This window comes from Thalia democratica, chromosome 3 (genome assembly GCF_965202585.1).
Source record: "Thalia democratica chromosome 3, ktThaDemo2.hap1.1, whole genome shotgun sequence".
Classification (NCBI taxonomy): Eukaryota; Metazoa; Chordata; class Thaliacea; order Salpida; family Salpidae; genus Thalia; species Thalia democratica.
In genome coordinates, this window is record NC_139167.1 from 71,434,851 (window position 1) to 71,462,553 (window position 27,703).

The 27,703-nt window shown below is 32.0% G+C and overlaps 1 protein-coding gene across 1 annotated transcript in view; it reads right to left on the minus strand.

Annotated features, from left to right (window-relative positions):
* Positions 1 to 27,703, minus strand: part of LOC145832509 (fibrocystin-L-like) — a 48,675-nt gene that overhangs the window by 17,551 nt on the left and 3,421 nt on the right. The window contains exons 3-51 of the mRNA XM_082939826.1: positions 26,917 to 27,049; positions 25,700 to 25,811; positions 25,065 to 25,267; positions 24,227 to 24,411; positions 23,764 to 23,864; positions 23,346 to 23,520; positions 22,860 to 23,041; positions 22,429 to 22,588; positions 21,929 to 22,114; positions 21,340 to 21,495; positions 20,784 to 21,033; positions 20,426 to 20,561; positions 19,878 to 20,058; positions 19,422 to 19,538; positions 19,063 to 19,197; positions 18,758 to 18,831; positions 18,096 to 18,286; positions 17,465 to 17,642; positions 17,005 to 17,179; positions 16,420 to 16,584; positions 15,947 to 16,063; positions 15,463 to 15,717; positions 14,973 to 15,156; positions 14,561 to 14,787; positions 13,979 to 14,161; positions 13,427 to 13,621; positions 12,022 to 12,138; positions 11,192 to 11,343; positions 10,739 to 10,881; positions 10,215 to 10,333; positions 9,635 to 9,793; positions 9,324 to 9,437; positions 8,630 to 8,857; positions 8,039 to 8,214; positions 7,717 to 7,801; positions 6,917 to 7,072; positions 6,428 to 6,590; positions 6,026 to 6,149; positions 5,540 to 5,677; positions 4,564 to 4,704; positions 4,033 to 4,224; positions 3,683 to 3,803; positions 3,378 to 3,467; positions 3,180 to 3,307; positions 2,646 to 2,788; positions 2,345 to 2,442; positions 1,686 to 1,844; positions 1,166 to 1,397; positions 68 to 326 (exon numbers count right to left, since the gene is read on the minus strand). Of these exons, the coding sequence (XP_082795952.1) occupies positions 68 to 326; positions 1,166 to 1,397; positions 1,686 to 1,844; positions 2,345 to 2,442; positions 2,646 to 2,788; positions 3,180 to 3,307; positions 3,378 to 3,467; positions 3,683 to 3,803; positions 4,033 to 4,224; positions 4,564 to 4,704; positions 5,540 to 5,677; positions 6,026 to 6,149; positions 6,428 to 6,590; positions 6,917 to 7,072; positions 7,717 to 7,801; positions 8,039 to 8,214; positions 8,630 to 8,857; positions 9,324 to 9,437; positions 9,635 to 9,793; positions 10,215 to 10,333; positions 10,739 to 10,881; positions 11,192 to 11,343; positions 12,022 to 12,138; positions 13,427 to 13,621; positions 13,979 to 14,161; positions 14,561 to 14,787; positions 14,973 to 15,156; positions 15,463 to 15,717; positions 15,947 to 16,063; positions 16,420 to 16,584; positions 17,005 to 17,179; positions 17,465 to 17,642; positions 18,096 to 18,286; positions 18,758 to 18,831; positions 19,063 to 19,197; positions 19,422 to 19,538; positions 19,878 to 20,058; positions 20,426 to 20,561; positions 20,784 to 21,033; positions 21,340 to 21,495; positions 21,929 to 22,114; positions 22,429 to 22,588; positions 22,860 to 23,041; positions 23,346 to 23,520; positions 23,764 to 23,864; positions 24,227 to 24,411; positions 25,065 to 25,267; positions 25,700 to 25,811; positions 26,917 to 27,049 (7,793 nt within the window). The remainder of the gene's footprint in view (positions 1 to 67; positions 327 to 1,165; positions 1,398 to 1,685; positions 1,845 to 2,344; positions 2,443 to 2,645; positions 2,789 to 3,179; positions 3,308 to 3,377; positions 3,468 to 3,682; positions 3,804 to 4,032; positions 4,225 to 4,563; positions 4,705 to 5,539; positions 5,678 to 6,025; positions 6,150 to 6,427; positions 6,591 to 6,916; positions 7,073 to 7,716; positions 7,802 to 8,038; positions 8,215 to 8,629; positions 8,858 to 9,323; positions 9,438 to 9,634; positions 9,794 to 10,214; positions 10,334 to 10,738; positions 10,882 to 11,191; positions 11,344 to 12,021; positions 12,139 to 13,426; positions 13,622 to 13,978; positions 14,162 to 14,560; positions 14,788 to 14,972; positions 15,157 to 15,462; positions 15,718 to 15,946; positions 16,064 to 16,419; positions 16,585 to 17,004; positions 17,180 to 17,464; positions 17,643 to 18,095; positions 18,287 to 18,757; positions 18,832 to 19,062; positions 19,198 to 19,421; positions 19,539 to 19,877; positions 20,059 to 20,425; positions 20,562 to 20,783; positions 21,034 to 21,339; positions 21,496 to 21,928; positions 22,115 to 22,428; positions 22,589 to 22,859; positions 23,042 to 23,345; positions 23,521 to 23,763; positions 23,865 to 24,226; positions 24,412 to 25,064; positions 25,268 to 25,699; positions 25,812 to 26,916; positions 27,050 to 27,703) is intronic.

Genomic DNA, 27,703 nt, shown 5'->3' on the forward strand with positions numbered 1-27,703 from the left:
ACTACTACAGGTTAAATAAAATCGATATTGAAAGATACAAAAATGTTATTTTTTAAAGTCAACTCACCATGGCAACCTTGGTTTCGAAGTTGGCGGGCGAAATGGACGCGTGGCCCACCATCAAGCCCCCTTTCACCACGGCCCCCTTCTCGTAGCCGTACCCCGTGCCCTTGATGAACTTCATGTCAATTGACGCCTTGTCGTTGTTCACCATGACGAAATCTATGAACTGCATCGCCGAGCAGTCCACCCACTCGGCCCCCTTCTCGCTGTTCCACGTGGTCAGCGTGCGGAACCTGGCCGGCGAGGGGATCTTCCCCGTACAGCTGTGGAAGGGGAAAGAGTAAGAGAATGTAGCTATTTTAGACTAAATACAACTGCGGAGGAAAATATTATTGTTGGATTATAGACTTTAAAGTTTTAGATTTTGTGTTTATTGAACAACAGCTGTGAAATGAAAAATTGACTTTTGAAACTTTTGTGGAAAATTGGTAATTCAACTAAACACTGTACTAAACCGCTTGTTTATTTTTTTAATTGTTTTACTTTACTTGTTCCACGTGGTTAATAAGTGTGGAACATTTACTGAACGACTGCGAGAGGGGAAAAAGTGAGAGCTTGTAGATGTTTTAGACTAAAAAATATTTTTTGCTAGAAACCATTTAAACTTTGTAGGTGCATATTTAAGTCTTAGATATACGTTTTTGAAACATGTTTTAAATTACAAGGACATTTTGAAGTTTTAAACGCTTTAGGTGCATAAAATTTACATGAAATTTGAAGTATAACAGATATTGAGATTTATTAAATTTTATTTATCCCATTGTTTTCCTTTCCCCGAACAGCTGTGGAAGAAAATATTAATAACTGTGTTTTTGCCTTTGTTGGATTGGTATTAGACTTTAAAGTTGTAAATGTTTACTTGTTGAACAACAGCTGTGAAACGAAAAATATGAATTTTGAAGCTTTTTATAAAGGCGTTTAAATTGTTTTAAAAATTTGAAGGCGAAACTTTTGTTAGCACAAACTGCGTTGTTAAAACAATTCCTATAATGTGTTTATTTGAATTTAATAAAAAAAGCTTTTCAAGCTGTATAAACATAAAAAACCTGCTTAAGTCTCAAATGGCACAGAGAAACATACATTTAAAAAAAAAACAACAAACCTGCTACCGACGACGGGAAAGTACGACTGAAATATCCACAACCCGAACCACCCGTGACTGTGCACAGTGTTATTCCTGAATATGCCAAGCTCCACCTTCTGCTGGCACACGTCGGGGGTGTACGAGGGGCCGTCGGGGTTCTTGTGCATCCGGTACCAGAACCCGAAGTGGGTGCCTCCCGCGGCGTGGTTACCAAAGACCGTGTTGTTAGGGTTAGTCACCCAGTAAGCGGCTGTTAATGTTTTTGTTTAAAATAAAGTAGTTTTCTTTACTTTTCTTATTTTTGTTTTATTGACAATGATTATGTCGCAATTGTCGAGAACCCTCAAATGTGTTTTATAGGCAGTAGTGAGTTTGTTTCATTTGTTAACGTTGTTCGTTTTAATATAAGTAATAATTTATAGTAAAACGTTTAACCCAATTCAGTGTAAACTAGAGAGTACGAGTGCTAAAATTTAAACTATTCTAAATCTGCTTTCTCTGTTCTAAAAAGTTTATACAAGAATGAAGTTGAACAAACCAGGTGTGACGTCATCGTTCAGTAGCGAAGTGCTCTGCCTGACGAATATTGCCAGGTTGAACTGCATTGTGATACCAGTTTCAATTCCGTCCTCGATGAAGAACGCCCCACCCATCACGTCATATATCACCGTTCTGTCGATCAACAGGTTGTCCGTACCTATGAGTTGTAGTTTGATAAAACTAAAGTAACTCATGAAGATTTAGTAAAAGTTAATTGAGGTATCCTTAATTCGTTGTGCTTCTATAATTTGGCAAGTTAAAAAATTAAAAAAATTAAAGCCGTTTGTATTCAAAAACTTCTATAAATTTATAGCGTTATTTTTATAAGCTTAAAAGTTTTGGGCTGTTCTACATTTAAACAAAAGCATGAAAAAGTGTGGTAATGTTCGTAACTAGATGCATTAAAAAACAAACAAAGAACGTTTTAGTCAAAATCTAATTTTATAAACAATAAAAACTAACTATCAAACTTTTACAGAAGTTCCAAAATATTTATATAAGATTTAAACTTATTTAAATTTACAAAGGATATTTTACTTAATTATTTCACATTTATTGTGTTGTTGAATATCCGGAACGAAATGAAACGTTATGTGTATCAATACCCGATTTGTTAAGTAATATTAAAAGAGGTACTACACATTTTATACAACAAACCGTGTATGGCAACAGCCCTGTTGAAAGTCTTGTGAATGGCACATCCTCTCACGTACATGCCACTTACATCTCCCATCAAATGCCAATGAATTGGATACCTGCAAGGTTAATTAATGTAATCGAAAAATATATTTTACAAGGCATAAAACTACTTTAAAGCATATCGAAACTTATCAACTAACCTCTTTAAAAAAAATGAACACAAACATAACTTTTTTTTTAAAGCTTATATTATAACTCGTTTTCAATGTTTGTTATATATTTGTACTACTAAAGTATAACATAACTGATCCAAACTCACCTTCCGAGCCTGAAAGCCTGCCCGACGTAGGTGAGTTCGACGTACTCGATTTTCGCGACAGCTTTGAAGGAGTTCGCTTCTTTCGCGTGGATCATTATCGAGGCTCCGAACTGATCAGATCCAACCTCCTCTCCGAATCTTCCCTGGATGATAAATACATTTTAAATAAATAAATTTTGAAAAATTAAAAAAAAATTGTCAAAAAATAATAAATACGCTTAGAATTTGTAAATTTTTTTTAAATTTTTTGTGAAAACTTAAAAGAAACAACCTATTAAAGCATTAATAAAATACATTTTTTAGTAGTATACAAAACTTATCCTAAAAATTAAAAACAAATTTGAAATGTATGCAAGTAAGTAGAGTTTGTAAAAATATCAAAATTTCGTAAATTAAACACGGTATGTATTAAAACTTAACAAAGTTTCCTTGAGCTATTGAAAATTTCAAAATATTTAATTGAAACTTCGAAATCATTTTTGAAATGATCAATCTTTTATTTATAGTGCAAATACGTCAACATCATTATCGTACCTGGAAGCAGGTTTGCGTGGCAAACTCCCCTGTATCGAAACCCTCTTCACACGCGGGAATGTCGTCATGCCAGGCGGGGTCGCTCGATCCCCTCACAACTATGTTCCTTGACAACAGACCCACCTCGGCTGTGAAAATGTGATAAACTTTGTTGCTATGAAAATTATACACCTTGTTTTAATAAAATCGATAAAAAACCTCTGAATTCGACTGTGTGAGTTCCAAACGTTTCGTCAATTCCAAGATGCTCGTATTCTAACGGCTCATCTAACGTTAATTCCATTTTGTCTAAAATAAATTAAAGTTGTTTATAAAGGATCGTTAAGTTGTACTAGTTTTTTTTTTAATTTACACTAGTTTTATATAAAGATTTTTAAAGGTCAAAACTATTGATAAGCGTAAAAGTAAATAATTCACTTAGTGAGATCACAATATTTTCATACTTTCAAAAACAAAAAAAAGTAAAACTGATGAGCTGCAACTGCTTATTACGAAAAACCTACCAGACGATATCGCAGTTATTTTTCTCTTTTCGTTTTCTATTTGCGAGTGCCTGTGACCGGTTGACGCAATTGCGATTTCGTCGCCCACTCGCCAGTTTTCAGCAGCATGTTGTAATTTTATCTACGCAGAAAAATCGAATATAGTGTTTTATATTAGTTAGAATATTTCAAACAGTTGTACATCTTTCAAAGTTTTCCATTATTAAGTCTTAAACTTGTGTTCTGCTGTTTGTTCACTTAAAGTTATAAAAAAATAAAGTTGTTTCGTAGTTTTATACAAAATTTTAAAACTCGAAATTTAACCACTTTACAAAAAATGTACAATTTACAGTTGCGAATTGCAAACGAACCTTGCTGCTGCCTTTGGACGCGGTTTGTGCCAGCTTGGTCCAAGTGAAAGGGATGTGCCTCCCGTGCAGCTCTAGCGTCCCGTCCCTCACACCCAGAGTCTTGGCGCCGTATATGGGAAGCTCAGGCGATCTCAGCTGGCCGTACAACACGATCTCCGTGTTCCTCTCGTAAGGCTCTTCTTCCGTGCCGACCTGTTTGATGAGTTGAGAAACCGTTGTTTCAAATGTTCTTGTTATTGACTTTTATCTTGATGCTTAAAAGTTGTTTTGTTCATATGTTAATTAATTTTGTATCGAGCTTTGTAAACTTTGTATAGACTGTAGATTTTAGATAGCCTATAAAGTTAAAAGCTAAATAAAATATTAAAGAAATTATTTCACTAGACTAAATTTTTATACTTTTTATGTTTTGTAAACTTTTATGGTTAAAGAAGGGAAAAATAAGGATACTTCGAATCATATCAATATATGATTTCAAAATGTGCTGTATTTATCAATATTTGAAATAAAACAAAAATAAATTAATCAAACCTGTAAAACTCCTCCGTTTGTGAGGAGGATGTTTTCTGCGTGGAGCGAAACGTCATTTTCGTCATCGAATATCAATTTTCCTCCGTCAATAAGAAGCATCACTAAAACTTTTGTGTGAGCGTCTAGCAACACTGTTTTACCCTGGTTAGATAATTATACGTTAAAGAAATGATTGTGCAATTTATTTTTCTTATTATACATTTTAGTAAAAAAATACAAAACTAATTTTATAAGAAACATCTGATACGTTCGTTTAGCACTTCAATGTCCTTATTGAGATTTTAAAAGTTTTTATACGACTCTTGGTATAATACAGTGCTTCCTCAAAACTATTCTAAGCTTTATAAAAGTTTTGTTTTGTTTGTTTTTTGTCTGTTTTAGTTTTTAAGTTTCTAAGAAAAATAACATAAACCAAAAAATTAGTCTTCGTTTTTAATTGCATTGCATTACAAGAAAGAGGTTTAGTCTTTAAAGAAAAAACGATGTTTTGTTTCTGCCGGCTAAAAGCTAATCCGGTCATAATTACAAAAAATCTTGCCAAACATGGCCGGATAAAAGAGGATGCACTGTACTAATGTTTTTGTTTTTATACTTAAAGAGCTCTCAAATTATTTGTAATTAAAAAAAAAGCTTTTTAACATTTAAAAGACGTCATAATTGCCATACGGCTTGAAACTTAATATTGATAAATTATGTTTATGTTTGTAAATTTTGAGATCGTATAGCAAATCAGATTCGGTTTTCTATTGAAAAATTTGATATATTTTTACAAAATATACTTTAAGTAAAGTTGAAAATTTAAGACAGCTTTTCTAACGTCTTTGTGCATTTAAAGTGACAAAATTGTTTTATAAAAATAAGTTTGTCTGGTGGATGCTCATATACAACTGAAACAAACTTTAGGAAATAACAAAAACGTCTTTTGTGGTGGGCACGGGTAACTTGTATGTAAAAATATGTAAAAATAATAACCAACTTTAGGGATGACAACAAAGTCTTTAGTTGTTGGAATGGGCTTTCCTCCCCACGTGAACGTTGATGACCACCTGTCAATGTAGTAGAAGTAGGCTGAATCCTGTCTCGCATTTCCCTTGTCTCCTAACTTCACTTCAACCTTTGTATGAAAGTTTGAACTTGATTGTAAGTGTACTTCTATTTAATTCTTAAAAGCCATAGTAGAGAAGAAATACTATTCAATATAATATGTATATGCATGAAAATTTTTGACTTCAATAATCACTGTTCTTGAAAAATTGTTTAGAAAACTCTTTTTCTTAAAGCTGTAAATTTTGTAAGTAAATTTGATTAAAAATAAATATTCTAAACTTGTTCGTTATATATCGTTAAGACTAAATTGTTTACTACTTACTTGAGTTTTAATTAATACTATGTTTATTTGAATAATCCGTCTTTTGCATATTGTTTTTACAAAATCGATAAATTCAACTTGTTCGCTACTTACTTGAGTTTCAATGCTACCCTCCGGTCTAGCATCGGTTGTGCACTCGATTTCAGTTTCTGTGGGTGACTTGTTCAGTGGGCACCCGATTCCTCCGATGGTTACCACGATTTCATTCCCACCAAGACTAAATTTAATTGAACATTTAAACTAGAACAGTTGCAGATTAAGTTGTTTTGTAAAACAAGAGGAAGTGTGTATACTAAAAGTTTCTGATGCGGTTTTTGCTCGTAGTTTATGAAATATAAAAGTGTATTAAAAGCAATAAATTAATTTAATAAAATGTTATTTGTTTTTATACCGTTAAAAAAATCTAAATGTAGATATTATATGTTAAAAGTTTTATTAGCGTTCTTAAAACAATAATAACTTTTTTTTCAATAAAGAACCAATCTAAAATATAACCTTAGGAATTTCGTCCCTGTTATTGTAATTTTGGTTCCACCTCCGGTGCCTCCCCTTCGAGGGGAAACCCCCGATATTACCGCCGTTTCCGCCAATGAATACTCGTAAGTGACGTCATCGTTTGACGAGGAATCCGGGTTCGTCACTATGACGTCAGCAACGACTGAAGCTGTAACATGTTTTTATGAAGGAAAAAAAAAACTTTTTAAAACTAATCTAAGTAAAACTTTAGCATTTTCCTCTATTTTAAGCTTTGTTAAAAACAAAGTATTTATTTTGATAATCAAGTAAAGTTTAGTAACAGTTTTTACGTAAAATTAACTTTTTGTTTACTAAAGTTTTACTATAAAACTTTTACCAGTGTTATTAATACCAAAGTAAGCTAGCTGAGGTGCCGAAAACAAGCCTTACCGCAAAAATTAAAATAAAAAACATAACTAATTTCTGAAATTAAAAGAGCACAAAACAAATCTTCTATCGGCGGCTCACCAGTAGAATCGTTACCGCTCATTGCCGGGGTCAAACACTTGATGGCGCTGTTTGTTACTTCAGTAATTTCGCATGTCAGTCCGCCAATTGTAACTAAACTGTTGTTGGAAAACCCGTCACCGTCAACTAAAACAAGTTGCTTGCCTCCAAAACTTCCTGTGAAAACATTTCCACTTGAAAAACTTAAACAATCATTTTTTAACATACTAATGTTTTTTTTTAACAAGCCTGGGTAGCTTTGCCATTAACGCTCTTCAATTAAAAAAGGAAGTTGACTTATTATAACCAAATGTTAATGTTCAAAGTTATAAATGATAAATGTTCCAATTTACTATGTTATCTTTGACCGGTTTGGTGTGAAAAGTTCTAACTTTGTCAAATAATTAACAAAATAATACGTACTTTAGCAAAACTGTTTTTCTTATTGCTTGCCAAGGTCAGATTTTTTCTCACCGACACCGGTCACAAATAAAATAGTAAATTAGCACATATATTAAATAGATAAGCTTATTACTCAGCAAGTTGAGCAATATTATTGTCAACACAAACAATTTTGTCTAAAATCATAGTAAAGAAATCTAAGCAGAGTTATGAAAACGCTTATAACAATTAATGTGCATTTTAGCTCCTAAAAAATTAATTTTTTATCGAAACTTTTACATATAATTATTTTCCAAAACTCGATGGTTTTCGTAAACTTCTGATTGTAACTTTTTAGATATAAAAAAACAATTAAAACAAAGTTTTGAAGTTTAAACTTAAAAAAAACATTGGTTTAGAATAATTTAAACAACTTTAACCAGTGTTAGGCGTGATTGATTTTACTTTCAATGTGTAGTTGAAAGCTGCGTCAACTTTTGTATTTCCTTTTGACGGTATGTACATCTAAGAAAAATAATTCAAATGAAAACTAATCACTTGTATGAAATATAAAAACAGTACAAATTTATCATTAAACGTAATGTGCTAAAGTTAAAACGCAGGTCTATTAATATCATTCATAATCTTATATTTTAACCAATAAAGTTTAAAAACAACTTTTCAGTCCAGTTTTAATCACGTTTTGTAGCTTGTTTATGTTATTATTTTTATTTTAATTTTATTAATACTTTTGTTCTTTACCTTCACATCAAGTTTCCCGCCCTCGTATTCCTTCAAAACGGCGGTGATCTGCGTGTCGGCGACAGTTTTTATTTCGGCGAAGGGAATTGCCTCCTTGTTCATGGACGACAGAATTATGCCTGCTGTCGTGTTGCCGAAGTTCGTACCGTTGATTGTTATCGTGTCTCCCTCGCTACCTGCGTGTTTGTATTGTCACTAGATTGTAATAAGTTTTTATAGATGCAGTGTTTTACTTGGGCTTTCGTGTAAAACTAATTAAAAGTTATAGAATTTTGAAAGTAGTAATTATTTAATTGAAAACAAAAACAGTACTTTTAACCTAAAATTTTTAACTTAAATTAATAAAGATTGATATGTATATTAAATTTAAGTTGTTAAATAAAATTATAAAAAAAAATACTTGTAAATGGTTTTTACTTATAGTGATGTTTCAAGTAGTTTATCAAATACATTAAATTTTACAAATGCACCACTACAACAAAAGTATTTTAAAAAGTAACATACATACACCAATTCTTACAAAACTACTATTACAAATTGAAATGGCTTTAAAATAGTTTATTAAAATTTATTTATTAAGTTTCATCGTACCTGACGACGGTTGTATGCTGGTTATGGTCGGAGTGACGTCATCGGAGTAAGTGAACCTCGGGTTCTCGTTGTACCTGATCCTGTTCGAGAAAATCTGCACGTTGCCGCCCACCTGTTTGGGGGACTTCCCCGTCGTGCAAACGATGGTGTCAAGGTCGACTGATTTTACCAGGCAGTCGATCCACGTGATCTTCACCCACATCCTATCGTCCCAAACGAACCCGTTTCCTGTGTTGAAATAATATGAACTTTACATTTTTACAAAAATTGAATATATCTGCGTAGAATTGAATGATTTTAACACTTATTTGTTGATACAATATCATTTTTTTGTATTGAAATGTGTTAATATTGGTATGTCGATTGACTAAGATAAAAGGACTTTGCGACTCGTTCGTTGATATAAAACTTTCAGTATTAGTTTTAAACTAGTTGTCGCTCATTTTTTGGATTAAGCAAGTGTTTTTGAACAACATTACGTGAGCTTGTTAGTTATACGTACTGTATTAATAATTGTATAGCGTGTAAAAACGAAAATTCTTTTTTAAAAATACCATAAAAATAAAAATAATTTAAACGTTTAAAAAATACTTTTAAGTCGGTGTTTAAAAATCAACTGTACTACGACAATATTTATTAAGTGTTTGTTAGTTTGAAATCTTATGTGGTAACTATATTTAGTTGTTCAACCAACCTTTTATTGTAATTTCAGTACCACCTTCTACGCTTCCTGTGTCCGGTGTTACCGAAAATATTTCACTCCTGCTCACGACTTTCTGACTCAATCCGTCGTCAAACTTCGCTAGACCTGAAAATCACTGAATTTTAAAAAAATTCTTTAAACAAACTTTTGTACAACCAACAGCATATGTTATAAAAAAACACTTGATGCATTAAATATTTTTAATTCAGAATAAATTTTAATTTCACTTTAAAACACCCCAACACTATATATATATATATTTAATTAATTAAAATTAAGGATATTTTTTTACCACAAGTTACCTTTTCCTATGATGTGAACTTTCAAGTCATGTGATCCCACCGGCAATAATGAGTTCAAAACACAAGTAAACTGTTCATCATTTTTTTCCATTGAAGCAGGTATGCATTCGTGACTTTCACCAATGTGCAGCTTTATACTTGCAGAATTGTTGCCGAAACCTGTCGAAAAAAAAAATTAACTATTTTATTTTTATGGCTTTTTAATATTTTTAGGTGTAGATAATAAAATAAAAAGGAGTGTTAAGGACCCTTACTATAGAAATTTCAAATATCTTGTATTAAAATATTCATTATTTTTAAACGTTTTCTTATACTACCTACCACAAAGCTGTCATTTAGACTAATTAAAAAATTGTAAAAAGTTATAAATGTATATATTGTGCAATTTTTCCTATTTAGTTATCAGGTGGCCGTAAATAAAATCACAACACTATGTTTTAAGTACAAATCTATATTTACGTTTGAAAACCAACTCACAGAATTTGTACAAAATAAAAACCTACGGAACTGCTAGGGATTAGTTTTATACACTAGGAGAAAATATTAAAAAAACACTGAAGAACTTAATTTTGTTTCATACCTTGACCAGTGATGTTTATGGTGTATGAGACGAAATCATCTGTGACAGTTACGTTTGTAACTTTTGGCGTGTGTGCATCTGAATATTCGAATGCGTTAGATAGGTTTACTTGAACTCCCCTGTATGATGAAAGTAAATTAGAAGAACAGTTGACTTGTTGGAAAATTTTTTGTTAATGACCTTTTTAAGTTAATAACATTAAATTTTTTTTTTTAGATTAGAAGTATTTAGTCCAAAAAAGTATGTTGCTTTAAATACAAATAAATCATACAAAACATAGACCAACTATTTATAGTTAAGCTTTAACGTTGTATAAATTTTTTCAAAAAAATTAACAAATTTAAGCAAAACATTACCAAACATGGCATAAGGATAAATTAATTAGTTAAAAAAATTCAGACATCAACTTAAAAAATACTTATTTTAAGTTTTTTTAAAGGTGTAATGCTAAAGTTGATAAATGAGTTAGATAATTATTGAAAACAACTAGGGTAGTTGATATTTTTATTGCTAGTTTTTCTCACCTCTCAACCACAAACACATCGAAAGTTTTATCTCCTTTGAACTCTGGTGCCTCGCACTTAATTGTTTTGTACGAAACTTCTTTCACTTCACATTCCAACAAGGATCCGATCAACACCTGACTTCTTCTACTGAATCCTGAACCCTAATGTTTGTTGTTTTGACATTTAAAAGTAAGTGTGCTCACTGTAAAATGAGAAACATGGCACACATTATAACTGTTGTAATTTTTTACTTGACATCACAACAAAAAAGAAAAACTTTGCAATAAAGTTTCAGTTTTTTTATGCGAACTTTGACTTGATAGATAATTGAACAAATAATTCACAACTATATCTAGAAATGCTTGTTGTTAGTTTTAAGACCACTATACTTTAAATGTTTTCTGCAGAAACAAAAAGCCACAAGTTTGTATTATTAAAGTTGTTTCAAAAAAATATTGTGACTTCACAAACCTGTATCGTCAAAATGGCGCCACCCAGCTGCGACCCCTGCTGGGGAGAAACTGTATCAACTGTCGGGTGAATGACGACGCTCCTGCCCTCCAGTGACCGAACTTTTATTAGGGCATTCCCCTGATGTGATTCCACTGCCACCCCGTGACGGCCTGTGGGAAGTCATAACACGAATAAAGTAATATTGTGACGTAATAAAGAGATTTCCATCAGTCAAGTAAATGAGCTTGCATTTTATATTAGTGTTTGTTTGTTGTTAAAGTGTTTCTAAAAATAAGGATTGTTTATCGTTCAAGCAAAAAACCTATCCGTTGAGTTAGTCGACGTCATAATAGAGCAGTGTTTAGTTTTTGATTAATTTTCAAAGAACTTACAAAAAATAGTTTATTTAATTATTGTTGGTGCCTTATTAGTCCTTGTTATAGACTTTCCTAAACTTTTAATTTATAACAATTAAAAAAACAAGCTTATTTCATTTATCTGTTTTTTAAGTTAAATTAACACCCTTTCCTCCAAGCTTTTTATTGCAGCTTGAAAAAATTAGGTAAATTTATTGCTAGAAAAAGTTAACTTTTCATAACAATTAAAGTTGTGACTATAAAATATGTCTTTAAATGATCGCTATTTTAAAATTTAAACTTATAGTTGTTTTAAACAATGCTTACAGCTTAAGAAAAAAATTATAGAACAGCAGTATTGCATTAACTTTCAAAAAAATCCTGAATTAAGTGTTAGCCTGTAGTTCTATAGACAATAAAAATTCATTGAAATAAAAAAAAATTCTTAATCAAAATTATTCAGCAAGCATAAGTTATTTAATTTTAACCAACCAACAGCCAGTTCACTAGTAGAATTAACTTTGCAAGTCAAATTGTTGGCGCTTCCTGATTGGACGTGACATTCAACATCTCCAATCTTCACTTTTCCGTTTGGGTCCAGGTTTTCACCTTAAAATAATAAGTTTGTGTTGTTTTATGAGTTGTATTCAGAGCTAACTTAAATGTAAAACATACGGTTCAAACTAAAGAATAGTAATGATATCTAGATTTTTTGTTCAGTCTTATTAGATGATTTAAACTTTAAAAATGTTTTTTTGATATAGTTATCCATAAAATTTGCTATAAAATTAAAACTTGTGCTTTGAAAACACTAAATCTTTCTTTTTTCGAAACCTATTAACAGTTTAAAAAAAGTTTCAAATGCCTATTGAAGTTACCATATTGATAAGATGTTTTAGTAAAGGATATTTTCATAGTTTTTTAAATTTTTTCTAAAAACTTAATACTCTTTGAAGTAAACAAAACGAAAGACTGTAACTATAAATTTTAGTCATCAACTGTTAAGATTTTAGGTAACTACGAAAAATAATTGCTATTTTTTTCTTTTGTTCGTCAATTTAAAAACTTTTACATTAATTTTACTTTGAGTATAAGTTTTTATACAAAATCGTTGTATTTAAATTTACACTGTATACATAAATGACTACAGTTTTAGAGCATAGCACAAAATTATTAATAAAAATTCGTTATTATGACTATGATATAAAATGTTTTCCACCTTTTAATGTGAATACAGTGCCAATATCTGCAACTAATGGAGATATTGAAGTTATAATTCCAGTTTTTTTCATGCTAGACACCACTTGAAGACTAGTCTGTATTTAAAAAAGAAATATTTGTGCCAATAAATTAAAAACTAAATAATTATTAATAAGATTATGAATAACATGTTTAACGTACAGTGTTTTAGGGTGTTTGGTATCGAAACAGCTTAATTTTTTAACTAGGTTTTATTATTTGTTTTATAAAAAAACAATAACATTTGAGTTAAATTTTTGTTTAAATCTCTAACTTCCTGTTTTTCACTTCTGAAATTGCTTATCTACTAGTAATTTTAGCTCCATCAAAAATGTTTTACTGCACACATCAGAAGCCTCAATTTTTATAGCTTCAAATGTTTAGTTTTATCAATTTAATGTCCTCAAAAAAGAAAAACTTTAACATATTTTTATCATAAAACCGAGTCTTTGTATTTTTCGTGTCCGTTTCAAAGTTAAGTTACAAACAATTAAAAATCAAAAAATTGTAGACATATTAAAATTAATATTAATAATATTCACTTGTAACGATAAAAATGTTTCTGAATTACTTTCGACAAATACTCTTTAAGAAAAAAATCTATATGATAAATTAAACAATAAATGTAAATTAAGTTTAAGTTGTTTTTGACAATTACTCTCGTCTAAAATAACAATAAGACAAATTACCAAGTTTCCCAATTTCTCAGCTTCGGGGTTTACCCTCACTGTGACGTCATGGGTGATTGGTTCGCGCTCGGTGACGACGATCCTTCCCGCCATTTCGCTCCAGTTCCATATGAGGGACTTGAAGTGGATGGTGCCAACCTCAGTCACTCTGTACTTGAACGAACCTGGTGGGTGAGTACTTATGACGTCATATTGCTTACGCGTGCGAGTTTATCACTCTGATAAATGCTTTTTGAAGTTTTCATTGCATGTTTCACAAAAAAATAAAAATTGACTCTTTTTAAGTTGAACTTTAGAATAATTTCTCAAACGTTGCCTACAGTTTTTATAGATACAGCAATGTGTACACACATAATATTTTTTTTTGAAAGCAAATTAGCTTTAAAACCAATTCAAAGAAAATCCAACAAATAAAAGTTTAAGTGTTTTTAAGAATTCATTTATTAGGTATCGTCTAAACACTTAACACAACTGAACAAATTTATTTTAGAAACTCCAAAAAATTTATGCACTCTAAAAACCTTTCTTGGTGGGTTCCACGTTGAACCCGTCCCCGTCGTACTCCTGGGAAACGGGGTCGGAGGTGGTGAAGGGGCCGATTACGACGTACTGGATGCCTTCGGGCAGCTCCCAAAAAAACTCGATCTCGTCGCCCACCTGGGCGTGGGTCACCCGCGGGTTCCACGCGAACCCGGTGCCGTAACCTGCGGAAATAAAAAAGTTTTGATGAAATCAGGTTGAAAGTATGACTTTTAAATGAGAAATGGGCAGTTGTTTGAAGCTTGTTGCAAAAACCTACTGCTAATTTCTTAAACTGGAAAAAACAAAATTTTGATTTGAATAAAGTACTAGTTTTTGATTTGAGTTTAATTTTACTTGTTGTAACCACAAGTAGGTTTGATTAAACAAAATGTAAATTAAGTTGGCAGAAATATACTAGGTATATTACTTGATTAATGGAAGAATATTTTTTGAAAAAATAGTTTTTAATACAAACAAACTCTTGCTTCAAGCTTTACTACTCTCTTCACAGCTTTTAAACAACACAAATATACAAAGCGTATTACATTCTACTAAGATCTTATTATGACGTAACAACCAACTTTTGTGGGATCCCTGGTTATCAACCCTGTGGGTCATGGTGGCCGGGGTGGTACGGCATTTCGCTTCGGTTCCATTGGCAATGTAAACTTCACAGGGTGATTCCCCAACTGTCACCTTTATGTCGTCATAGAGACCCTCCCCATTGATCTTCAGGTTCACTCCTCCCATGATCGACTCCTTCCGCGGCCCCACCAAATTTATATTGAACGGGTACTCGATGAGGTCCCTGAAAAAAAAAAGTTTTTGTTTTTATTTCTTAATAACTTTTTACAATTTTTAAAGAAAATAAGTTTATTTTGTTAGTATTCTATTTCAATAAGAAATACTATTATAACTGAAGGTATATAATAAATTGAAGCCCTGTTTTGTAACGGATTTCTAAAAATAAAACATTTGTTTCACATTACTCACGTAGCAACCAAGGGGCAACTGTCGCCGTCTACGTTGACGACGAGCCGGTGGTTGCCAGGCAACAGCTTCGGAGTAATCAAAACGATTTCACTATCATTCCAGCTGGTGATGGTTGCCATGGCGCCACCTACAGTGACCGTCCCGTTCGCACCCAGGTTTTTACCGGATATTGTTATCGTGGTACCTGAACAAAAGTTATTAAAATAAACCTAAACTTTGTTGACCCTAGTGTAGTATTAATTCTTTAAGCAGCTAGAGTTTAATTACAAGTTGTTGTTAACTTGAATATGAGGTTAAAACACACTTCTGTGCCATCAAAAATTTTATTTTAAGTATGAGTCAATAATAACAACATAGTTGATCATTTTTTAATACTTTTTTTATATTGTAACTTAGCCATCACAAACTATATTTATGTATACACAGTGTTTTCTACATAGTGATAGTGGTTGTACGTTTTAAACAAATAATTTCAAATCGAAACGCAAACCTCCGATTCTGTCGGACTTGAGAGGCGCCACGGCGGTAACTACCGCTTGAGAACTGCTGAACTTGTTAACATCCACCGATGACTTCTGCAAGTAAGTTTCGCCGCCCGACATTATTTTCACATCCGTTCCGTTCAACAAGCTGCTGACGTCACCGATTATGACGCACAATACTTCCGTGTAGCTTTTCGTTGTGACGTCACACGCTGATGAGTCGCCCACTTGCACCGTTAGATCGCCTTCGGGCGGAACAAGACCTAAAACAAACGTTTGTGACGTAATAAGAAAAGTTATGACAAAACTATTGCTACTGCAAAAGTATTGATACGTATCTGAGTACAACCATCAACTTCATTAATAATTTAGTTGATGCGTTTTATTTATGCGACAAAAATATTTACATAAAGTTATGCCAAAGTTGAAGCAATTATATTTTTGTTATATTGTTCAAAAATATTTTCAAACAAATAAATATTGTAAGCAAACCTGTGCCGGTGATTTTAAGAGAAGTTTTACAACCATCGCCGGTATCTATCGACTCAACAGTGTCTATTCCTCCAACCACTTTTATTTTGTCGGTGTCGTTTGCAAAAGCTGCTTTTCCTAAGTTTTGAAGTAATTTTTTTTACAACAATTTATTCTTAGTTTTAGGTCAAACAAATTGAATGTTTTTATTATTCCTGTATTTTCTTAAAATCAGCTGTTTCAGAAACGTGTTTACATAAAAAAGTTTTTAAATCTTATAAGTATATGATTTTAACATGAAAAAGTAGAAAAAAAGTTCAAGCTGTTAAACAATACTATTTACAAAACTTTTTCAATTATTTCGTTTATCAAACATATGCAAAAAGCAAATCAAAAACTAAAGTTTTTTTAAACAGTTTTTCTTCGATTTTAACTTTTGATGACACGCACCAGAAGTTTTTATGTAGCTGTAAATTTTTTATTAGTTAAATTACCTTTTCCTGGAACGAGAAGAACGATTTGCTGATCATCACCTAGCGGACATTCTTTCACGTAGAAAGAAATAGAAGTTTTGTTTCCACTGTTGCTAATCGATTTAAACTGCAGCTCCACTCCGCCGATCGTGGCAACCTCTTCGTTACTCTGACCAATCCCAGTGCCTAGATTTTTTTTTTTTTTGTTTTTTAATTTAATTATGGTATATATAATTATATAATTATAATATAACATAAAATATTATATACTTATTTAATTGTATATAATTTTGAGGAAAAAAAGCTTTTATAGGTAAACTTTTTATTTCTTGTTAGTTTATTGATGAATATGTAACAATAATTTTGACTTTAAGGCTATGAATGGAGTAAAGTAAAATTAGTTCAAGCAGTTGATGATATTTTTACATTCACTCAACACTTTGCAGTTAAACTTATAGTTTTAATGATATGAAATTAAATTTTTTTGTGTTTGCTTTTTTAACAAATTATAATTTTTTCTATTTCTGCTCCTCCCAAAAGGATCAAGCTTTACAAACTACAAAACGAGATTTAAAAGTATTTTCAACCGCTCCGTCTTCAAACTACCTGTCAATTCAACTTCGTCGCCCATCCTAACCTCCCCTGGTGTGCCGCCTGAAACTTGAACACTTTCAACGTGGGGGGTTTCCGCAGCCAGCCAATCGAAATCGCAGGAGGTAGCGTCGTTTTCGTCATGGTCGGCCGAACACGTGGACGGTACGTTGTTTATGTAGACTTGCACCTGTGGACCGGATACTCTTGTTGTTTATTTGTTTTGTTTTTGACACATGAACTGACTTTTTACGACTTAAATTAAAAAAAAACAATTTGATTGAAATAAACTGCAAACACTTTAAAAAATTATTTTACAAAAATTCAAATTTTCAAAGCAATGTTTAGTTGAAGCACTTAACGGTAGACATTATTCAAAATAAAAAATTACACATATGCTAAAAAAAAACAAAACTGTTTAAGCTGCAAAGACCTTACAAAAAAATTTCTCGAAAATTTTCAAAATCTTTCGAACCTGCGGTTTGTCGTGCGCGGTCCTGAGGAAGTCCCCGCCGATGGGGGCGAGCCTCAGGTATCCCCTCTGATGCTTGTAAGTCGAGTATCCCACGTCCACCCCCGTCAACTTGCTCCCGTTGATCTTCAAGTTTTCCTTCCACCCTCCCGGACTGACTATCTGCATCATGTAGTTGTACCTGCGCAGTTTGTTTGAGACTTTGATTTTAAGAATGAGTTTTATTTAAATAAGGTAGCGTATTATTTCTTTTACACTACTACTTGTTTTTTAAACACCATCAAATTAATTAAACCATTGTTTCTTTTTTAGGTACGTTAGCCTATATACCTCAGCTCATCTTATATTACTAAACCAAAAAAACAACAAAAAAAAACTTAATATAAAACATAAAAAATTTACTTACAGTTACAAATATAATAAACTTTAATTACTCTCGTCTTCTTATTTAAAATGAATTTTACTTGATAGTCCGTTTACTACATTTATTTTTTCTTAACAATCAAGTTACGAATAGAATTTCAAAAATCTTAACAAAACGGTTAACAAAACAATTTTTAGGTCAAGCACAATTTTTTAACAAAGTGAAGAGCTTTGTGTAAATAAAACTGTTTTATCAAGTTTCTCAACCAACCCGGTACATGTACCCCACCTCCAAGCTTCAACCTTGTTTATTCCGTCCACGTCGTAAAACAGCGTTTGAAAATCCCCGCCACTTATGTTGGCGGGAATGTCGAGGATGGGCCCAAACTGGTCGTTTTCGAAACTGAGATCGAACGTGCCGCCGACCGGAGGGCTGGCAGTCGATGTGCGGGTCACGGTGACCTGGGTTTGTTTATTTAAATTAATATTAAAATATTATATTTTTGGTTAAAGATCTCTTAGTATAAAATAAAGTCGGTTAGTCTTTTTTCAAGCACTTTAGTTTAAATACAAGCACGTAATTGTGTCTTTTAAAGAAATTATTTGTGTTAATGTTTTAAATACATTATAGCTAACTTTTAGCTTTTCACTCAGCTTATTTGTAAATTATACTGCTGTTAAACACTAGAAAATCTTGTATTTAGTATTTCACTAAAATCAACTTACTTATTCTTAAGTTTAAGTATTATACTTCTAAAAACTTTATAAAAGCTACCTTGGATGTTTTTTAAAAACTGCAAGTAAACTGCTCATAAAACTTTGAAAGCTGTATAAACTTTGAGCAAAACTACTGGAACATTTTTTTTACAGCAAACAAATCCTTTATAAAAAAATATGCAGTTTAAATAAGTGTAGCATTAGATTTTATATTACTTTGTTTTTACTCCTCGTGTCTCCATACTGCAGTTTTGATCCTGTTTCGTTTTTATTTCCGAGGAAAGCCAGTTCTAAACAAAATATTGCTTACTTTTAGCTTTGTATGTACGAACTTTTACTTTTCCTTAAATCATTTGATTTCATAGGCGCGAAACTCTATAGAAACAATTAAAGCGTGTAACTTGCAATCTGCGTACAAATATCAAGCAGTTGTTTCAAACTTTTGCAAAACTAAATCCAATGCGTTTTCAGTTAAAAAAGTTTCGTTTGTTTATGAAAGTATGATCGCGTTTGAAGCTCACCAAGCAACGGGTAGTCGTGACCGCAGTCGTGACTTTTCATCGTGATTCCGAAGAAGTTTTCCACCGTGCTGTTCACCACAACTTCCTTCAATTTTATGTGGGGCACCGCCGGGGGCGCTCTTTCTTTCAAAAGCCCTTAATATTAAACTCATTTAATGATTAATTTTTTTTTCTAGTATATAAGCTGTTTATTAGGTTAAAAAATAATTGTAAAGAGGTTATAATCCTGATGTTTATTTTCACCACTCATTTTTTTTTAATTACATACTTTTTTATTTTGAAAAGTTATTTATTCTTCTTCTACATACGTTGTTATACTAGAAATAAAAAGTTTTATAAAACAGATTTTAGTGAAAAACCTTGAATAGTCGCGTTATCAGGGGCGTTTCTCCCAAAGAAAACGTTATCCACGTATATGGTTCCCCATCTCATCAGAATAAGCCTCTTGATTCTAAAATCTCTGGCGTTGGTAAATTCTGAAAATTAAACAGCTTTAAATGACTACCGTTTACTTTAGATCAAAAGTAAACCACTACTTAGAGTATTAAATAGAGATAAAGTAACACATATATTTTTTTAAAAGAACAGTATATAAGTTACTACTTTTAGTATCACAGACTAAAAAAAAAATTGATGTAATCACATTGTTCATTATATCACAAAAATACAAACACAACATTAGGCAATGCACGTTAAATACAGCAAGGCAAAATGTTAAAAAAATATAAAACCAGATAAGTTCTAAAAAGTCACAGACCCATGAAAATTATTTTTGTTAGGCATACAATGAAAGTTAGAGATAAACATTTACAAACTTTTTCCCAAAAAATCCTTAATGTCCCAGCAAGCGTACGTCCAGTTGTCTCTTATGTCCTTCGGCTTATGCAGTCCAGGCAGCCAAATGTGCTCGTTTTTGTCCAAAGTTTCTTTTTCCACCTTCATGGTGAACTCCATTCTGACGTAAGGCCTTATATCCCCTCTGTACGCCATGCAAAACTGTATACAAAATATACTAAATTATTGTTTGTTCGTTTTATGGTTGCAAAATAAAGTACCAAACAAAACAGAAACTGTTAATAATATACTAAAGTCCTTTTTTTATTGTCTTTATTTATGTCCCGCTGTACGCGATGCAAAACTGTGAATTCACAGTACTATTTCAATTTATTTTGTTTTGGTTACAAAATGTTAATAAAATGTTTGCCACCTAACACTTCTAAAACTGTATTTCAAAAAGTTTATTTGTTAAAACTTGTTTTCAAATATTTATTGTTAATAACTAGTTGACATTTTTTTATGTAGTTTTTATTTTTATTTTTAGTGGTTAAGATTTGAAACTTTTTAAAAGCAAAGTTAGACAAACATCTTTGTAAATATTAGTAATGATGGGTCCCTTGTCAACGTGGAAAGCATCTTCCAGGTTTATGGCTGAGTAAGTTCCGCAGAATGAGTTATCAACACGAGTGCTTCCCTTCCTTGTTTCCTCTGTTTCCTGATCACTGTTACGTCATAATAAATTTTCATAAGTCGAATAATACGGTAAAAGTTAAAAGAGTTGAACAACACGTAAGAAATAAACAAATTTTAAATTACAATCAAAATTACTCTAAGTAAATAACAATGTTTAAAGTATATAATTTTTGATATAACCGATATTTTTTTGAAATTGAAAGTTAACTCAATAAATTTTTTAGTAAACCTAACATACTTAACAAACTCACTAGAACAAAAACTTGTCTTTCTTCACTCCCTCCAGCGTGAACTCTAGTGGGCAGTGTGGCTCGTAAAGGTAGCTGATCGCGTCAACTATTTCCTCCTCACTCGCGCCACCCACCGGTACCGGTTTCGAAAGCACGCCCTGGTGCTCTAATGTGAGAGTTTTGAAATCGGGGATTCCCACAACTGTGTTTTTGAGCTCGACACTGGTAACTCCCACTGAAGGCTCCACGCTCAGGTAATTGAACCAATTGCCTTGATAACAAAGTGTTAAAGATGTAAGTAAAATAAAGTATTAGCACTTGAAGCAAATGCATTTCTGTTATAAAATATCGGTTATTAAAAACGAAAAAATTATATATTTTTTAAACATTGGCAGTTCTACCAGTTTTTCAGTGAACACTAGTAGGTAAGTTCACTGTAGCTTATTTTATTTTTACGAAAAGGGTCATAAGTTTTCGCTGCTTTTTTTAATGTTCAGGCGCATCTTGATTATGGAAAAAAATAAAGTCTTAAACACGTGCAATTTAGAAAAAAAAAGTTTCCTAATATCAAACAAACCTCTTTTAGACTTGAACGTGATTGTGTACTCGACTTGTGTTTCGTTCACCTTGCTCATTGCGACTTGCACCCTTTCGTTGCTTTTCGCGTCCAGAACTTCCAAACCTTCGATGCTGTCTTTAACAGATGCCTGGGCCAGACCGACTTTCATCCAAGCTTTGAAAACAAAAAGTTTTAGTTTTTTTTAACTTAAAGTTTAGTTTTACAATGTTTAATATATATATAGATGCATAGCTACAACAAAGTTTTTCAGTGAGCACTAAGCTTTTCAATCTTAGAAAGGAGAAAGTTAAGATTGAGTAGACATATCAACAATCTTTAGAAGTAAATAAAAGAAGAACAATGTATGATCGATTTTGTTTTGATAAAAAAAAAACTTAAAAAAATAACTTTGAAATTAGTTTTTAGCATAAATAAAAGCTTAAAAAACTTTTTGATCTCGCAACACAAGCATTTGAACCGCCACGACACTCAAACTGGTTTTTAGTGGTAAAAACTCATACTGGTAACCAGCAAGCCAGTGGATTTTGTACTTGAACAAGCAAGCACGACAAAATCCAAAACAAACTGAAAAAAAACAACAACAAACCGGTCTCCTTGCCGCCCAGCTTCACCCTGAACAGCTCGTTCCGGCAATCTCCACCGCACTTCAGCGTGACCTCCGCCTGATCTTCCACTGGCGACCCTTTCTCCCACTCCTCCAGCCGCACCTCCTGCACCTCGTCCACCACCGTCGAGGACAGGTAGACCGCCATCTTGTCCTTTTGCGAGGCGTCTGGTCGGTGATTTTTGCATAACGTGTTTGGTAAAAAAGATTTGAAAGTTTACATAAGACGTACTTATTTTTCTTCTTTTAAAATTTTAAAAAGCTTTTTAATTGTTATACACAACACGTCAAACTAAAGCTAATAAAAAGCTAAAACCATTTTTAATATTTTATCATTTGTTCCAATAAAAGTATGCGATGTAACTAGATATTTTGGTATCATACGTTTTTCAAACTTCTGATTAATTATCTTTTGTACTATAAATATGATTATAAAAAGTTAAGGCTCCGGGTGAAGACTGAAATTAATTGAATCAAACAACCTAATTGGTCTTCGGTGAACACGGTGTCGTCGATCCTGACGCTCAGGTGTATTTTCTCACCACAATCGCCACTGGGTGTCGCGCTTGCCACGAAATAATACCCAATGTTTGCTGTCAAGTCGATGAAGTCCGACATCTTCTCTTCCTTCGTTACCTCAGTCTTAAAAAGTTGGAAAGTTTAAATTTACAATAACGCAATTTTCAAAGAAAACATAATTGTATAAATAATATAAAATAAAAAAAGTTAATAGAGTCTATTTTGGTAAATGAAACATCTATATAATTTAACGGTGAATTTTAATTGAAAGCATCAATCTAAAGCAAAGAAACATGATCAAATATTTTTTGTCACAAACTAAAAGTCTTAAAATCAAACTGTTTAAAAGTTTATTTTGACCATGAACTAATATAAAATAAGCCAACAAACTTACAAGACCGGATCCGAGATCCATGCGCAGCCTGCACGTTTGGCATTTGCCACTTGAGTGGAAGTAGAACCTGTACTTTGAAGTGGTAGTGGGTCTGAAGAACCCGGAAGCTCTTACCTTAACAACCCCAGTCACGTTGTCATGGTGACACAACTTCACCTCGTCAGAACGGTACGAATGGTAGTCTGAAGATTGAAATGTCGTGTTTTTATTGTGTTTGTGCAAATTTTTATTTTCGGATTTTTATTATCGTGCACAACAACGTTTAAGTTGTTTTCAATCGGAAATATACAAGTTTATATTAACACCATAGCAGCTACGGTAAGAATTTATAGTAATTTCATTTTGAAAAATAAGCTAAATTTAAAGCGTGCTTCGTCTACAAGGAATGCTAATCAAATGGTGAACCAGAGCTTGTTTTTAAATACAAAAACGAATGAGCTTTAAGTAATTATGATACAGTATAGTTATTATATATACATGACAAACATTCGGAGTCGGTTTCGTTCCACAACGCACTCTCATTGGTCAAAATTTCAACCAAAACTCCCCGTCCGCCCATGTGAAGCGTCTGATTGGCCGTTTGGGGTTTCGTGGGAGAAACGCATTTAATTTGCTCGTCCTTCACCTCTGTCACGTCACAATTATCGCTCCCAACTACAACCTGCAGTTTGTTGTTGGAAGTATAAATGAAAAGATTTATTAAAAATAAGTAGATATAAGGTTCTCACGCAAATAAAAGAGTTTACTTTTTTTAGCTTTCTGTGTTTGAGTTTCACAGAGCTGGCAGTATACTTTGTTATCGAACTTGTTTTACTTTGTTAGATTAATTATTCGAGTATAGTTCATCAACTATCTTTTGACTTTATCAATCAAACTATTATTGTTTATCTTTTCAAAAACTAACTTTTGCTTTTATGCCAGACTTGTCGTCGAAATATTTTCCCTTTATTGTTATTTCTGTGCCTCCCGCTGTACTACCCACGTTCGGTTCAACACTTTCCACGACTAAAAATAAATTCATATTTAGATAGTATTTTATCTTGTCTGTAATGGTATTTAGGTTGAAGTTTCAACTGTTGGCATACTTTGTTTAGAAAATGTTTATTATGTTGAAACATGTTCAATATCTGTAACATGTATGTCTTGTTATCGTCTACTTATTTTTTTATCATGTTTCATTTTTTTTGTTCGCGATAAATACTAACGATATTAATAAACCAAACTGTTTTTAACTTGTGTAGTTACATTAAGCTTCTATATCAATTAACCGGTATGTGTCTGAAACATGTATAAATTTGTCAAAACAAATTCAAATAACCGGTGTCCGTTTGAAACATGTACGTACTGTTAAAACACATTCAATTAACCGGCATGTGTCTGAAACATGTAAATCTTGTTGTCTGCGCTGACTCTCGTAACCTTCTTGTCAATCCTCGATCTTCCGTACCCCCCAACTATGAACGAGGCGTTCTGGTTACCGACAAATGACGATTCAATCTTGCACTTGATGAAGCCGTCGTTCGATTTCTCACCGCTCAGTTGTAACCCGTAGCTGGAAAGATTATCGGTTTACAACATAAAATTTCAAAACTGATGGTTGTAAATAGGACATATAATAATTTCCAACTTAAAAAAATATTTGAAAACTCTTAATCGAACTTTTGCATACAGTTTTTTTTGAGAAAAATGTTAAAATAATCTTTTAAAAGCCGGTAACTCTTAATGCTCCAGTAACATTTTTGTTTTTCAAACACTTACATACACATTTTTGAGAAAATTAAAAAACTTAAAAACAAAATTTCGAGAAGTTCATTAAAAAAAATAGTATTGTCTTCTACAAATAGCAAAAAAATTATAGCTAGAATCTAAACGTGAGTTTCTCCAACTTTTCAACAATATTCAAACAAAACAGAAGCAACCGACAACTCGTAACAATTAAATAAGGAACTTTTACATATTTTATCAAAGTTGAAAAAATTATATTAAGTTTTTCTACTGCAATTATATGTATACTTTTAAAACAGACACAATTATTTTCAAGTAATTCTAAACAAACAAAAACAAAAAATTACAATTAGCTAAATAAAAAAAAAAACATTCCTTTCCTGTACAAATTACAAACAGCAAAACATATTTGCAAAAATCTAAATGTGAGTTTCCGAAGCGTAAATGTCTTTTCAACAATCTTCAAATAAAGCAACTAACAACTCGTCCACCCCCTTGTACAGGTTGCAGTCGCCCGAGGTGAGGTAAACTCTGTTCAGCGTCTGCTCGTTGCCGTTGGTGGCGGTGGCGTTGCTTGAAGCTATGATGTCGGTGAAGATCCTCCCGTTGATCTGCAGCAGGGAGCGGGGGAGCGTGGAGTGGGACGAGAGGGACGTTATGTACGGGGACTTGTCGTCTTTCACCTGTTGGTTTGTAATGTAAACAGTTGAACTTTTTTATTATATTTTATGGGTTCATTATAAAATTGAAATTTTTTAGTAAAAACAAAATAATGTCTGTAATTTTACTTAATGAAAGATTTTTATACACAATACTATTAATAATAGTAATAATAAATAATTATACAGTTTTAACATTAATCAAATACTTGAATAAAATTTGTTTACAATAACTGATGATCTCATATATGCAAATATGGAAATGAAACCTTTTTTTGTTGATAACAAACTGTAAATGTAAATATTAGATAAAAGCTCCTTAAAGCTATTTAAGTAGAGCATATACAAAACTTAATTCATTTTTGTTCATAGCGCATTAATCGAAATGTAACTTTTTTTACGAAAGCTCTTTATACTAGTTTATTGTTGTCAAATATTTGACACGCAAACACCCACTCTAAATCTGCAAGTGTGGTGGTTCCACCTACTCCTGCACAACTGCCTGTTCTCCAGCCTGTACCCGTTGACTTCCATCTGTATGTAGTAATCGTCCTGCCTCATGTTAGGCCTGTTTTTTCATTTGTATTATGACGTATACTTTGGCTTTGTTATATGTTAGGGTATTAAATTTTCATGTGTTTTGAATGTTGACTGAGTTTAGGGTTGATTTGGTTTGCTCCCCTTTTTAATGGGAATAGTTAAACATAAAAACTTAACTAGCTATATTGTAACAAGTTGCAATTTATTAAATTCTTTACAGAAGTATTTTTTAACAAGTCTAGAAAAATTAATTTTATTGCAAAAATTGAAAACGCGTGTTTAATTTTTTTTTTAATTCATAAGATAAATAATAAGCCACACTTACGTTTTTACAGTAGAAATTTTCAACGCTTGTAAAACATTAGTACAAGTTGGCAACTGAACTTTTGCTTAAAAAATGTCACAAGTACATTTCTAAGGAAACAGCATAAACCAATCATGCAGTTAATACAATGGGAGAGGAAGTAATAATAATGAGAAATTCGCATTTATCTTAATCATTCGTCTGTGATACGTGAGGGCGCGACATACAAAGTACATGATGAAAATAAAATGAAAGCCTTTGTTTTTCAGTTATAAAACCATAAATGTGTTTTGCAAATAATTTTTTTTTTAACAATTTTAAACAAACAACACTATGCTCTCTGAAGAAACTTCATTACAAGGTTTTGAAGGAAAACCCTAATAGCTATCTAATAATAGAACAGTCAACTTAGTGAAATATTTTTAAAAGATGATCATTGATGAAGTGTATATGTTTGATCATTAAACTAAGTGCAAGTATGTTGTAAGTAGCTAAAATGAATACAGTGCGGCAAACAACCTACATTAATTAAAGCTAAAACCGTGGTTAATGACTATACAAAAAATATCACAAACATAATTTCAATAAACACACTTTACGTATTTATTTTAATGTGTTTTTTTTTCTTTTTTGGTCTAAGAAGCGAAAATCTAAGTAACGTAAGCTGTACTTAAAATAATTTAAGTAGATGAAGTTAAAAAATGTAAAAAAAAATAGTAGTTTAAAAAGTCAATTTAAAATCATAAAAATGTTCATTAAGTTTTTTAAGTTAACCAAAACCACCACAGTGTAGAGCATATTTATTTTGTATAGTTAATCGTGAACCAACACGGTGTAGCAGACTGCTTGCTGCTCGTCGCTTTCCGCTTGGTGGAACTCGCACGGGTACTCTCGCACGGCTGAAACGAGGAACATCTTCGTGCGGGGAGACTTCGATCCCCAATCCAGCTCCGCATCGAAATCTGGGACATCGAAAGTTTAGACGTTTAGGTAATATATCTAATGTTTTTAATTAAAAAACTATAATAAATAAAGCGTTTTTCGACAATATGTTTTTACTAGATTGTTAATAAAGGTTTATAAATCATAAAAATCTTATGTACTAGTGCTAGGTATTTTTAACTCTTAGATGTTGAAAGTATCTTTTTTGAACTTCCACGAGAAAGTTTTCAATACTTGTATTTTATTTATATTTTGATCAAGACTCTTAAATTGTAAAAACTCTATGTAATAACGCGCAGTGTGTTTTAAATTCTTGGATGTTGAAGGCAAATGTTTTTATTTAGTACGAGTTATTTGTTTTATTGTTTGATTTTAAAGTGTTATTAGTCCTTGTTGAATTTAACATGATAAATTTTCTGTTTTAACAAAAGCTTTAGCTCAACATTTTATATTTATGAGCAGACATTACAAAGCAAAAGTAGCAAAAAGTTTATCTGCATCCTTTAGTAATAATAAATAATCATACAGTTTTAACATTAATCAAACATTTAAGTTAGATTTGTTTACAACAACTGATGATCTCCTACATGCCAATATGGGAATGAAACATTTTTTGTTGATAATAAACTATAAAAGAAATAGTTAATAAAAGCTCCTTAAAGCTTTTTAAGTCG